Source organism: Otolemur garnettii, unplaced genomic scaffold, assembly GCF_000181295.1.
Source record: "Otolemur garnettii isolate 467f Iridium unplaced genomic scaffold, OtoGar3 scaffold00014, whole genome shotgun sequence".
Taxonomy (NCBI): domain Eukaryota; kingdom Metazoa; phylum Chordata; class Mammalia; order Primates; family Galagidae; genus Otolemur; species Otolemur garnettii.
This window is the reverse complement of record NW_003852409.1, coordinates 30,115,721-30,129,238: the sequence shown is the minus strand read 5'-3', so window position 1 is coordinate 30,129,238 and position 13,518 is coordinate 30,115,721. Positions and strand designations below refer to the sequence as shown.

General features: G+C 51.2%; 1 protein-coding gene across 2 annotated transcripts; it reads right to left on the bottom strand.

The window, feature by feature from the left end:
* Positions 1 to 3,672: 3,672 nt before the first annotated feature.
* On the bottom strand, positions 3,673 to 13,479 carry SLC2A8 (solute carrier family 2 member 8). 2 transcript variants are annotated; one of them, XM_003785315.3, is made up of 10 exons: positions 13,338 to 13,479; positions 13,084 to 13,246; positions 12,610 to 12,816; positions 11,175 to 11,274; positions 8,654 to 8,850; positions 7,927 to 8,070; positions 7,699 to 7,807; positions 6,784 to 6,957; positions 6,212 to 6,357; positions 3,673 to 4,735 (listed from the first exon to the last, which is right to left on the bottom strand). In XM_003785315.3, exons 1-10 carry the CDS (start codon positions 13,391 to 13,393, stop codon positions 4,598 to 4,600), a joined length of 1,434 nt encoding a protein of 477 aa, XP_003785363.1. In that variant the 5' UTR covers positions 13,394 to 13,479; the 3' UTR covers positions 3,673 to 4,597. The 2 variants fall into 2 exon arrangements, with proteins under 2 accessions (XP_003785363.1, XP_012657804.1); XM_012802350.2 differs by lacking the exon at positions 6,212 to 6,357 and having other exon boundaries at positions 4,650 to 4,735.
* Positions 13,480 to 13,518: the final 39 nt, after the last annotated feature.

The window sequence follows — 13,518 nt, the reverse complement described above, 5'->3', positions numbered from 1 at the left end:
CTGCCACCTTAGGTGTATGTGGCTGGCGCCTTAGCCGGTTGAGCCACAGGCGCCGAGCCCATTCTTATGAATATTAAATTGTCATGGAGAAAATTATGAAAGCTTCTGGAAGAGAAAAATAGTTCACCTGGGAAGGAACTAACTAGCAACATACTTTTCATTTGCCGCAGCAGATGTTAAAAAAGACAACAGAATGAAACTACCATTCAAAAGTGACAAAGGCAAAATAAGGCCTTTTTAGGCATGGGAACGCTCAGAAAGTAGCTCCTTATGCATCTGTCCTGAAAAAAATCACCACAACCAGGGCCTGGTAGCCCCAGGAAGGTGTACACCAGTAAATTAAAATGGAATCCAAGGAGTGAAATGTGGAATCCAAGAAACAAGGGGATTAACCCAGGAGTTTAATGAAAAGAAAATTGAGGATAACAGCATTGCACCAAGTCTCCTCAAATAATAGTTTACGAAGAAAGGATGGGTTTCGTTCAATAGCTAGTGTATTACAAAGGAGAGAAAACCTTAGTAATAAGATAATGTGTTTCCTAAGGGGAAAAAGTCTAATATTATGTCTTAAATAAGGTGCAAATTCAAATCTGGCATTATTCTAAATAACTGACATTGTATAAGAGAATTCATTTTTTTCTTGATACTTAGAATATTTCTTTTGAGTAACAGGTTTATTGACATAGGATTACATTTTTGAGTCCCGTTGCATTATGTTTACACTTAATATTTATATAACCATGATGTGAACACTTCATTGGTTTCTTCCTCCTCTCAGTCATGAAGGTTTGTATTACTAATTACATTTTATGTCTATTACTTTTTTTTTTCTTGAGACAGTCTCGCTTTGTCACCCTGGGTAGAGTGCTATGGTGTGATAACTTGTAGCAATGTCAAACTCTTGGGCTCAAGAAATCCTCCTGCATCAGCTTTCTAAGTGGTGCTTGCCACAATGGTCAGCTAATTTTAGAGACAGGGTCTCGCTCTTGCTCAGGCTAGTCTCAAACTCCTGAGCTGAAGTAATCTAGCTGCCTCGACCTCCCAGAGTTCTAGGATTACAGGTGTGAGCTACCTCGCTTGGCTTTTCTATTACTAATTTAAAGCCATATCACCTTTGCTTGAGTGAAAGATCATTTGGACCCAGAAAAAGTCTTCTAAAGGCAGCTTTCAGAAGGGAAAATCTCTGGGCAGTGCTTTTTAATTTTTAAGGTGCACCTCTCCATCTCGTCAATGTGCTTGCTTCTCCTCAAGGGTAGCTTCAGTCTCAAGTGCCAGTTAGTGGCAAGATGGCAGCCCCCACAAGGACAAGCCAGTGGACAGAGAATGCACCTCTGAGTATATCTCATTAGCTCTGACTGGATTCCAAGACTTGCTTATATCCACCACCAAGGCTCAGGGAAGGCACTGGTCAGGCTGGCCAGGCCTTGTCACATATCCTCCCGAGACCGTGTGGTCAGGGCCCCACAAGGTACATGGCTTATGTTTTTAGAAACAATCTCCAGTTTAAGCACGAGCCAGCTGTGGTCACATATAAGAAAAAATGTGGGCTCGGCGCCTGTAGCTCAGCAGCTAAGGGTCTAGCCACATATACTAGAGCTGGCAGGTTTGAATGCAACCTGGGCCTGCCAAACAACAATGACAACGACAACCAAAAAATAGCCGGGTATTGTGGTGGGTGCCTGTAGTCCTAGCTATTTGAGAGGCTGAGACAAGAGAATTGCTTAAGCCCAAGAGTTGGAGGTTGCTGTGAGCTGTGACACCACAGCACTTTATCGAGGGCAACATAGTGAGACTCTGTCTCAAAAAAAAAAAAGAAAGAAAGAAAAAATGTGGATGTTATAAATCTTGACAATGTCAATGTAAAAATACAGGGTGTCCCACAAGTTGCCCTTAGTTGCTATACATAGGAAAAGTGGGAAATTGCAGCTAAATGTACCTTTTACTTACAAAATATTCTCTACATGTACCTTTTTGTAAAATTTTTATACTGAGTATTTTGTAAATAAAGATACATTTAACTACAATTTCCCATTTTTCCTATGGCAACTTAGGGACCTTAGGAAAAATGGTCAGTATTAACTGATAGATAGGGAGATGGGGGCAGGGAAGGTGGCACAGAGGTGCTTCTATCCTCATCTGACCTGGTAAAGACTCAAAACATAGCAGATGGCTTTTTTGGTAGACCTAAGGTCAAGTAAGTAATTCCCAGGAAAAACAAAATCAGAAACTATTAACCATGGTTTCCCTGGGGATTTGGCCTGCAGGGCAGCAAAACTCTTATTTTTGAATAATTCGTACCTCTATTAGAATTTTTTTGAACATGTGAATGTTTTATAACGTCTCTAAAGTTTTTTACAAAAAGGTTAAATTCTTATTAAAAAAAAACAGGAAAGGGATTAGAATCCATCTGTCAATTTGGAGCACAAAAAAGTCACAGCCTGATTTTCTGGGTCAGATTTTTACTTGGCAATCTTAATTTGGCAGATCTGTGTGAATGCTCGGGATATACTGCCAGGTGAAAAATGCAGGCTTCAGAATGAAATACACATATGGGAAAAAGTCAGAAATATACAACACATCACAACAGCCCCTTCACTTTAGTGAGTGGGCTTGAGGACCATTTGGAACATTTTCATTTTGTACATTTGTTGTTAAATGGTGGCCGAGTATGGTGGCCCACGCTGTAATCCTAGCACACTGGGAGGCTGAGGTAGGTGGATTGCCTTGAGCTCAGGAGTTTGAGACCAGCGTGAGCCCAAGTGAGACCCTGTCTCTACAAAGAAAAGCCGGGCGTTGTGGCGGGCACCTGTAGTCCCAGCTACTTGGGAGACTGAGGCAAGAGAATTGCTTAAGCCCAAGAGTTGGAGGTTGCTGTGAGCTATGATGCCACAGCACTTTACCTAGGGCCACAAAATGAGACTGTCTCAATAAAAAATAAATAACTTAATTAAATGGTTTACATTAAGCTTTTTAAATCACATTGGAGAAAAGTGTTTGAAATTTGCTACTATGCATTGAGATGCAAAAAGAAAACAAGCTGGGCACAGTATATACCCCTGTGGTCCTGGCTGCTTGAGAGGCCAAGGCAGGAGGATCACTTGAGCCTGGGAGTTCAAGACCACCCTAGGCGACACAGATGCTCCTGCACACAGATGTCCCACTTCCGGAAGGCCCTAGGGGATTTGGATTTTGCTACAGCTGAAAACTGCCCAGAGTCCTGTGGACTGCTTCACACATTTTACTGAAATGAGAGCAGCTGCTGTAACATCTTCCAGAAACTGACCCTAGAGTCCTGCTCTGCCTGGGCCACAGTGCCATCTATTCAGGCCCCTCTTCTCCAGCCTTCATTTCCCCTGACTTCACAGGAGATGCCACGGTGGGCACTTGCTGGGCTGGAAAGTAGACAAAGCAGCTATTAAAGGGGAAAAACGGCCCCTTCTGTTTGGCGCCAATGGAGAGCATGAGTATTGTGCACCAGATCTTTCAAGACAGAACCAAAATCTTAACAGAGGATATCTCTAGGAAGGGGCACCTGTGAACAATTACTTATCCAAATAAATGAGTTAATATTTTTTCCTGTGCTAATTGTTTACACTTTATTCAAATTAATATGAAGGTACAATATTTAGGTTACATTATTCTCATTTCCAGGGTAAAGTTCCATTTGTAGAGGAGCCCCTCACCCAGGGGGCGTGTTATACAACCTCACAATGTGCACATTAGGTGAGATCCTGCCTCATGCCCTTTCTCCTTCTGCTATACATCCTCCCCCATCAAATGAGTTAATATTTGTAAGATACCTAGTGGACTGTCAACAGCTATAAAGAATGATTATGTTAAAGCTGTTTTCTAATTTTCCTATAATAAGCATCACTTCATGAATAAAAGTAATTTGTAAAAGACTTCATGCTCCATTAAAGAGTCTTTTTTGGGGAGAAACTCAACAAGATTTGATGGCTAATGACCTAGGGAACTGAGCCCAAGGAAGAAGACAGAAATGACCTCTGTGTGCCAAGGGTGGGCATGGCTGCCCCTGAGCATGTAAAGCCCCAGGGTATCCTGGCAGTGCCCAGGAGGGCCTAGTTTATGGGAGTGATGGGAATATACCCTTCTCAAACTGGGTTCACACAAAGAGCCCAAAAACAATAACCCAATTTTCTGAGATATTTATTTGGCAAAGTTCCTTTCTGATAATCAGCCACCAGATGAGCAAACAGATGCCCAGCACTCAACCTCCAAAAGCATCTCCTGCCAGAGAGGGAAAAGCCAAGGAGCTCCTCCTCCTTTTCTGGTGCTTCAGTATCATGAAGGAGGCAGCATGTGGAAGGCCAACCACAGGACCTCTAAGATGTCCCCCAGTCTACAGACTAGCAGCAGGAACTGGACCTGGGGGCTGGTGAACCTTGTGGCCTGGGTAGTGGGCTATAGAGAGGGGGACAGGAGGCCAAGTCTCTGGAGGGCTGTGGTCTTGAATCCCAGCTCCCCTGGGCAGGGGCCTCAGGCTTGGGCCCAGTGCAGAGTCACAGGCTGGTTCCATTCCTGCCAAAGCTCAAAGCTGGCCCAGCTAGGAAAGGTAGCCACTCACAGAAAGGGGCTGTCATCGCCCCTCAAAATGGGCTGTGATTTGTTCCAAAGTCTTTCCTTTGGTTTCAGGGACACAAAACAAGCTGAAAAGGACACCGAAGATGCAGAAGGCAGAGGTGAGCCAGAAGGCTCCATAGGGCCTGAGGACCACCTGCAAGAGAGGGAAGGTGCAAGATATGGCAGCAGGTTGAGAGGCTCCAATGTGATCACAAGTTGAGGAAGCCCTTGTCACCAGGTGGTACCCTGACCCCAGCCTGCCCTGCCTGTGGCCATGACTATTCTGTGTCCACCCAGCTCTGGGAAGTGGATAGTCTGGCACATAGTTGGCTGCCTGGCTGAACACTGTCCAAGGTATTGACATTGTGTGGCTGGGGAAACTGAAGCTCACAGCCCCATGGGGCAGAGACACTCTATCAAGTGACAGCTGAGCTCCCTCTCTTGGGTCCACAGATGTACTCTCCACATTCAGCTGTGGCCCTGGCCCTGAGGCTGCTGGGCCCTATGGATTCCCTCCCCATGATGCAGTGGGAATGGCTGAGCCATCAGTAGGGCAAGCACATGGAGACACCTGGGGCCCACTGGCAGTCCCCTTCAATTAGAGCCTGTCTCCCCTGGCACCTCCACTGTGACCTCCCAGTTGCCTTCCTCCTTAGCTCCTCATCCTCTGGGATCTGGTGACCCCTCCCTCATCAAAGGCCTTTTGTGGACATTATTCCCCCAAGTTACTGTTAGGTCCTTTGTCACTTCCTTTGTGGCTTCTTTTCCTCTCTTCCTTTGGTGTCTATACCCTGCCAACCCCAGAGAGCACTCTTCACCACCCAGCCTCTGCCCCAGTCCTCCCGATATGCTCCCTGGGGCAGCCCTTTGGGTCCAGGCTGCCCTGCAGACTCTAGGTCAGCCCCAGGTGGCCACACCCCTCACCAACGTGCCTCTCCACTGCCCTGCCCTGTCCTGCCCAGCCCAGCCCCCCAGGGTGTTCTCCCTCCCCTGCCTGCCCAGCTCTCATCATAAAGGGGACCCTGCCCATCTCATCTACTGCTGTCATTGACGCCTTGAACAGGCCTGGACATGGTAGGTTCCAGGAGACCTGGAGGGAACAAATAACTGGACAAATAACTTGATCATCTGCCCCAGAGCTGTCTGTTGCCTGGGAAGCTCCAGGCAGAGACCGTATTGTGCTGATCCATCCTTAAGAAGTCAGTAAATTGACGCTTCCAGCAACCCAGGCAAGGTACAGTTACTCCCCTCTAGGAAGCTGATCCACAGAAAGTGAGTGTCTCACCCAAGGTCACACACAGACAGGGAAGTGGCCAAGTTGTGGCCGGAGCCCACTCTTAGTGACTCTTCCCATACAGACCTGAGGGTGCATGTGCCGTGTAATGTTCATTAATGGGAAGAGGGCAGCCAAGCTGTCTTCCCACCAAGACAGACTGAAGAAACTTGCAGGGTCACAGCCTGGGTTCCCCACCTGCTGCCACCCTTAACCAAGACAGCAGGCTTCCTAGGTGTGGCAGGGTCCTGGCCTACGTGCAAGGCTGCTGACTCTGAGTATCTACAATGAAAGGAGTTTTAAAAACTGCTTCTACGCTGACTGAATGAGGGGGAAGGCCACAGGGTCTGGACTCACCATGAGGCTGCTGAACTCTTTTGTCACCAGAAAGGCCATAAGCCAGTTGGTGAGGACACAGATGCCTGTAGCCACGCCCTTGACGTGCAGAGGGAAGATCTCTGACATGAGGAGCCAGGGGATGGGCCCCCAGCCTATAGCGAAGCCTGCAGGAACAGGACAGGTCTCAGAACCCATGGTGGCTAGGCTCCTTGGCTTGCCACAGGGACAGGGAGACCCAGTTTCCCAGCCTGTGGGGCTAGACCCAGCCTGATCCTGCCAGCTCTGTGCCTTCTGCTGTGAGGCCTTGGGCCACCCTCTTCCTACTTAGGCACAGGTTTTATCTAAGATGGAGTAATGATGGGCCTGTTCAGAGGGCTTGTTATGCAGTTTAAGTGAAAAGGACACAGAAGGGCTTAGTTCAGCATCTGGCACAAGGTCAGAGCTATAAACACAGATGTCAAGATCGAGGGGACAGAAAGGTGAGGCTGGGCAAGACTGAACTTGCTGAGAGCTACAGGAAGCTGGAGGAGTGGGGCCAGGGGCTGCCAGGGACCATGCCCTTACCCAGCCTCCCTTGGGCCCCTTCTTACCGGCAATGAAGAGGCACATGCTGCCCACAGCCAACCAGGCCAGCCCCACACTGGTGTCAGTGGGCTCCGTGGAGACAGGCACCAAAAGGGCCAGGTGTGAAGAGTTGTTGGGGCCATCCTGGGTCAGCTTGAAGTAGGCACCAAAGGCACTTGTGCTAAACACCATGACCACACCTGTAGGTAGGAGGGTGGTGGTGGGCAGGGTGCTCTGGGGAGTCACCCAGGGTACAGTGTGGCCACAGAAGTTTGGCGGTCTAGACTCCTCAGAGGGGCAGGCCTGGCTCCCCGAGTGCAGCCAGCTCGGCATTCTGGCCCCTTGGCCCTAGGAGCCCTGGTTGGGCAGTAGCTACACAACTATGGATCTCAGACCTCCACAAACTCCAGCAAGTCCCCAGAGTAGCCCCCGCCTAGCCTGAGGAAGCAGGAGTAGAGCCAGTGCAGCAGCAACAACTGGCTCCCAGCTCCGGTGCCATCTTCCCAGTGGTTGGTGGATACCAAGTATCCACAAGTCGTGGGTCATGCAGAGGGCCCCATGTGGATCATCTCCCAGTCCTCACAATAGCACTGAGGGAAGAATGTCACTATCACCATTTCACAGTTGGGAACACTGAGGTTCAGAGAGGTAAAATCACTTGCCTACAAGGACCATAAGCTTGAGTCACTTTACCTCCCCGGCCCTCGGTTTCCCCATCATGGCATCTTCCTGTGGGTTTACTGCAGAGGCATGATGTAGTGATGGCATGAGCACAGGCCTGGCCTGCAGGGAATGCTGAGTGAAGAGCTGTCAAATCATGGCCTTGTTAGTCCATATTTGTCCTCATGAATGCTCAGCTGTCTTTCTCCCACAGAGTGGTGGCCTCCTCTGTGGTGGGAAGCCTGGCCAGGAACTCCACTTGCACAAGGTTGAGTCCTCACCTGACAAGACCAAGAGCAGCCTCCGCCCTGCTCTGTCCATGATGAGAGCAGCCACAGCTGTGAATAGCACCTGGATGACACCCACGATGACTGAGGCCAAGCTGCTGTCCTAAGGGGGACAGGGCAAATGAAGCTAGTTGGGTAAGCCAGACAAAGGGATGGGTTGGTCCTGTGCTAGGTGACAAGTGGGACAGCTGGATGAGGCAGGCCAGATAGAGGCAGCTTTACCTTGAACTTGGCTTCTTCAAAGATGGTCTCTGCATAGAACATGATAGCGTTGACCCCTGACAGCTGCTGGAAAGCCATCAGTGAGACGCCGATGATGAAGGGCTTGTAGATGCCAGGCTGTGCCAGCAGGGCCAGGTGAAATCCCTGGGATGACAGAGACCGGCTGTCAGGGTATCTCCTTCCCTGCCCCTGAGGGGCACCATCTTTGGCCCACTGTCCCAAGGCTTGTCCAAGCCCCTCCTGTGGCCTCAGGGCTTCAAACAAGTCACTGCAACCTCCCCACAAGTCTTACTGACTAGTGGGGGGAGCCACAGAGAGATGGCCTGGGCAAACAGCAGGCTGGCCTAGGTGCCCAACCACCTCCAACATACCCAGTGCTCACCTCAGGCCGGGCCCTGAGCTGTGCACCTCCCATAGCCTCCTCACCAAGTCCTTCCTGACACCACAAGGCACATGCTAAGACTCCCATCTCATGGATAAGGAAACACAGGCTCCCAGATGGGAAGGTCACACAACTGGTAGGGAGCAGAGAGGATGGTTCACCACTGTCTGACTCTTAAACCTGGATTTCACCTTCTCCTCACCCTGCAGTTCCCAGCTAAATCCAAGTCCTCTGCACCGGCCTTTCCCCTGACTAGCCTGATCATTCTCTTCTGGAGATAGTGAGATCAAGCCTCAGGCTTTTCTGGTGACCTCCAACGCTAGACCCTGCCTCCCAGGCTCTCACCTGGTGCTCCCCAATGGAGGGCTCTGCCCAGCCCTGCTCAGAGCCCCATAGGAACTGCAGGGCAGCCATGGCCTCCTGGTGCCTGTGCTGAGTCAGCAGGAAGCGGGGGGTCTCGGGCATCCAGCACATGAGCAGCAGCATGAGGGAGGGGGGCATACAGCCCAGCACGGCCAGCCAGCGCCACTCCAGGACCCAACCTGGTTGGGAGGCAGGTGTCAGAGCCAGTCTGAACCACCCCGGGCAGTACCTGCTCCCCTCTTGCAAATCCTAGGGACTCAGCTCCAAAAGTGGGGACCTCACTATCTCTGCATAGCTACTTTCACATTTTTTTATTGATATTGTCATTATTATTACTGTTCATGAAGGTTGATGGCCTGGGTCAGCCACACCAGCTGTGCATTGATACATGGGTCACCATGCTGTAACTGTTCCAGGAAACACGTGCAGCCATGAAACAGTGTGAGAAGCTTGCTGTGGATGCTACAGCACTATTCGTGTAATGGGGAGGGAGAAGATGCAATTTCCTTACACATGCACAGACTTTCTGGAAGGTTAGGAAGAAATAGACAATGCTGGTTCCTCCAGAGAGGAAGGGGACAGAGATGGGGAGGCTTTTCACTAGACATGCTTCCCATTCTGGTGTGTTGAATCATTTGACTGTATTATCCATTCAGAGTACAAATCAAATTAAGACGATTATAGGATTTTGTCATCTTGATCATGTATGAAGACCACCACAAATGCACAATTATCTAGCCTTATGTAAAGTCAAAGGTGCCTGGCTGTAGTCCCTGCGGCTCAAGAGGCTGAGGTGGGAGGATCTCTTGAGACCAGCAGTTCTAGATCAGCCTGAGTGATACAGTGAGACCCCATCTCAAAAATAAGTAAATTTAAAGGATTCTTGGAGTAAGACACTCAGGAATAAATAAGTTAAGAGTACAGACTCTTTAAATTTTTAATTTTCCCTAAGCCCAAAGCTTACCTATCCCATTTGTGTGGAAAAACACCTTTAGCTATGAAGTACTTGTTTTTCCTGTCTTAAGGGGTACGGATAGATCGTAACTGTTCTATAAAGCCTAGCTGGTGGAGTGTTGTTGCTCCAATGTGAAGTAAATGTGTCATCACTGTGTCACTTTGTGGAGTCAAGAGTTTTGATGCACCCCCTGCCGGTGTATCAAAATTCACAGGAACTGATCAATGAGAAGCAGAAGCAACAAATACTGGATTTTGCTGTGTAGAATGTGCACTTTTTGGCTAAATTTTTTGAGGGAAAAATAACAATGTGCATTATACATGGACAGTATGGCTTAGGAGCAGGGGAGCCCATTGGGCCTCCTGGTGCTGCTGTGCCTTCCTGCCTAGGCCCACTGGGTGCATGAGGTTTTAGTCTGGGAGGATTTGGGGTCTGGTGGGAGTGAGGTAGAGCAGCCTCTGGTAAGCACAGTGAGCACTGTGAGCAGGGGAAGGGCAGCAGGCAGGGCTGCCAAGGTGGGCCACAGCTGCACAGGGTGAGAGCTGAGGCCTGGCTGCACAGAGGGGACTGGGAGCCCCACGCAGGACGTAGGGACTTGCTTGGCTGCCCTCAGGCTGAGTGGCCACAGAAGCTCTTGCCCTCAGGCACAGGCCTCAACATGGTAGGGAGGAAAGGCTCCTAGGAGAGAGGGAAGGGGCAGCCTTCACAGAATGGGTGGCTGCAAGAGGACAGTGCGGATCTGTATGTTTACCAGGGGAGTGGTAGCCCTCTCCAGGTCTGTCTCTCCCCAGTGAGTGCTGGCCACTTCCTCAAGAGAAGGTTGTCTCCATTTAAAGATACCAACTGAAGCTCTCAGGGTCAGTGTGACGTGGCTAAGATTACATAGCAAATAGCAGAAGTTGTCCTCAAACCCAAGACCCAGATTGGAATGTGGTTGTCTTCTACATGACAGCACACCTGTCTTTGGAAGCTTCTCTGTGTGGGCCTCAGCTCGGGCCACGGGAGACCCAAGAACTGGCCATCTTCATGCTGTACCTTGCTGACATGGTGAATCTGGCACTGACATTCTTAGGGAGACACACTCAGTCCCTCAAGCTCCTGGGCTGAAGACTTCTGCAAGGCCCACCCGTGCCTGGAAGCCCTGGGGTTACCCTTCCCAGGCTCTGGTAGCCACCATTCTATTTACTACTTGCATAATATCAATTTTTGGCTCCCACACATGAGTAAGAATATGTGAAATTTGTTTTTCTGTGCTTAGCTTACTTCATTTAATGTGTCTTCCAGTTCACTACACAGTAAGGTACTGAGCTAACCAGTTAGCCCTTCCCACACCCCTGGAGTAGGCTTCTGGGAAGTTGAGGACATCACCTTCTCTAGAATTTAGTCACAAGACCCAAGTATTTGAAGGTCCCAAGGAGGCAGTCTGAATATTGGCACCTTTAGCACTGGCTGTGTGGCCTCTGGCTAGTCCCTTGACCTCTCTGAATCTCAGTTTCTATATCCACAAAATGGCCATAAACAAATCAGAAGAGAAGATGATAACTATACCTGCCAGGTAGGCCAGGAGGATGCCTATGACGACCATCAGCTGCACACAGGAGCCCAGCATCCCCCGGACTGCTGGGTAGGCAATTTCGGAGATATAGACCTGCCAGCAATTTAAGATGAGACTTTACTCGCGGTTGATGAGTTCTTAAAACCAAAAAGCCTCAGCCATTCAGAGCTGAGTCCTGATGGGGGCTGCTTCAGGCCCTGAATCTCCCAATGGTCCCTATGTCCTCCCCCATATCACTAAATGATCTGTGGCAGGTGTTTCAAAGGGACTAAGGGTAGAGGGTGGCTGGTGTGTGTGAGGATAAGAGGAGGAAGAAACGGAGTTCTCAAACTTTCATGTAATGTGCATAAACACCTTTGATAAAATGCAGATTCTGATGCAGGAGGTCTGGGGTCCATGAGTCTGCTTTGCTAACCAGCTCCAGGTGGCACCCACTCTGCTGGCCCAGAGACCACATTCTGAGCAGTGCCCTTGCACTGAGAGGCAGGAACTTGCTACTTTGCTTGCTAGCAGTGGCTGCCACTGTTTCCTACGGGGCTCAGGAGCCACTAGGGCCTTATATTTCTAGGTTATTCTATGCCATATGTCCATGACTAAGACAGGTGCCCAGTAAAAGGCCCCAAACTGAAATTCCTAGTTTCTTCCTCACCCTCTCTGGACCCAGATGCTGCTGCAACGAGGGTGGACTGAGTGGGAAGGCCAAAAGGAAACCCATGGAGGGAGGGCTCTGAGTTGCTACTTTCAACTCCCACCACACTGAGGTGGGAGGGAGGAGCTGGTTGCCCAAGCCCAGTGTTCACCAATCACCCAGCTTCCAAGAGCCATCCCATAGGCTGTATGGGCCAAGTATCACTGAATCCTCACCACCACCTCATGAAGTAACACCATAATCCCTACTTTGTAGCAAAGGAAACTGAGGCCAGAGAGATAGTCTGTGGAGGCAAGTGGAGAGTTGATTTGGCCCCAGTGTGTGGGGCTCCCAAGCAAGCAGGTTGAGTCAGGAGAAGCTGAGGGAGAAGTCTGTGAGTAGCCTTTGCCCCTAGGACAAACCAGAACAGGATTTTCCTGCTAACTGTAGTGTGTGATCTGGAGATGGGCGTTAAAGCCATAATGTGAGGCTCCTGTTGACCATCCACAGGTGCCACCATGTTTGAGAGGCACAATTCAGGGGGATAATCCTGGTTTCAGCAACAGCTTCACAGTTGGCTAGCTGCGGACCCTGCCTGAGCAAAGGACTTCAGATTTCTATAACAGTTTCATCTATAAGATGGAGATAATAACGGAGGCGCCTTCCAGGGTCGATGTGGGGGTTGGAGAGGTACAGCAGGTACTGGGCACCGTGCCCAGGAGGCCCAGCGGGGAGAGCCACGCCCCCAGGTCTGTCCCACTCCTCCTTGGTCTCAGGCCGCGAGACGCAGGGCTACTCACCGGGGCTACTAGCGAGGCAATGCCGCAGGCCAGGCCCGTAAGGAGGCGGCCCCCCAGCAGCATCCACACATCCTGGGCCGCGGTGATGACGGCAAAACCGACCACGAAAGGCACGGTGCAGAGCAGGAGACTCAGTTTGCGCCCGGCGCGGTCCACGAGCCAGCCGCCCAGCACGCCCCCAGCCGCGGCGCCCAGGGTCACGATGGCCTGGGGACGGGGCGACCGCGGGCTGAGGAGGGGAGCTGGGGGCCGCAGCCTACCTCTCCGCCACCCACCGCCCGCGTCCTCAGAGCGAAGGAGACCGAAGTCCCAGGCTGGAGGTCAGGGAAAGGGCTATCCTGGGGCAGGGAGACCGAGCACCGCCGAGGGTCTCAGCCCTAAGTACCAACGGATGCGAGGCTGAGGGCTGCGGTGCTCGTCCGAGGAATGGGCGCGGGGGTCCTAAGCCTAGCAGGGGAAATCCCAGGGCCTCACCCCGAACCAGGAGGCGGCGCTGTCGTTGAGCCGTGGGGCCGGGGGCGCGGCGCGCTGCAGGCTCGGAATGGCCGGGGAGCTGTAGCCGAGCGCGAAGCCGAAGCTAAGCGGGCCAAGAGCGGCGGCGAAGGCAGCGAGGAAGACGCGGCGGCCACGGGGAGTGCTGCGGGGACAGGACCGTGGGTGAGTTGTGCCCACAGGAGCGGTGCGAAAGGGTGAGGCCGCGTCCCTGGCCCGGGGCCCCAGCCGCTCACCTGCTGCCAGGCGGCCCCAGGAGCGGCTGGGCCTCCTCTTGGTCGTCAGGCGTCATGTCTGCGGCCAGCGCCTACTTGACCAACTCCGACACCTGAACCGCTGCGGGTCCAGAGAGTGCGGTCAGCGAAGGCCTCGCACAGCGCTGAGTGGGCCAATGGGCGGTGGGGGCGGCACTGGGGC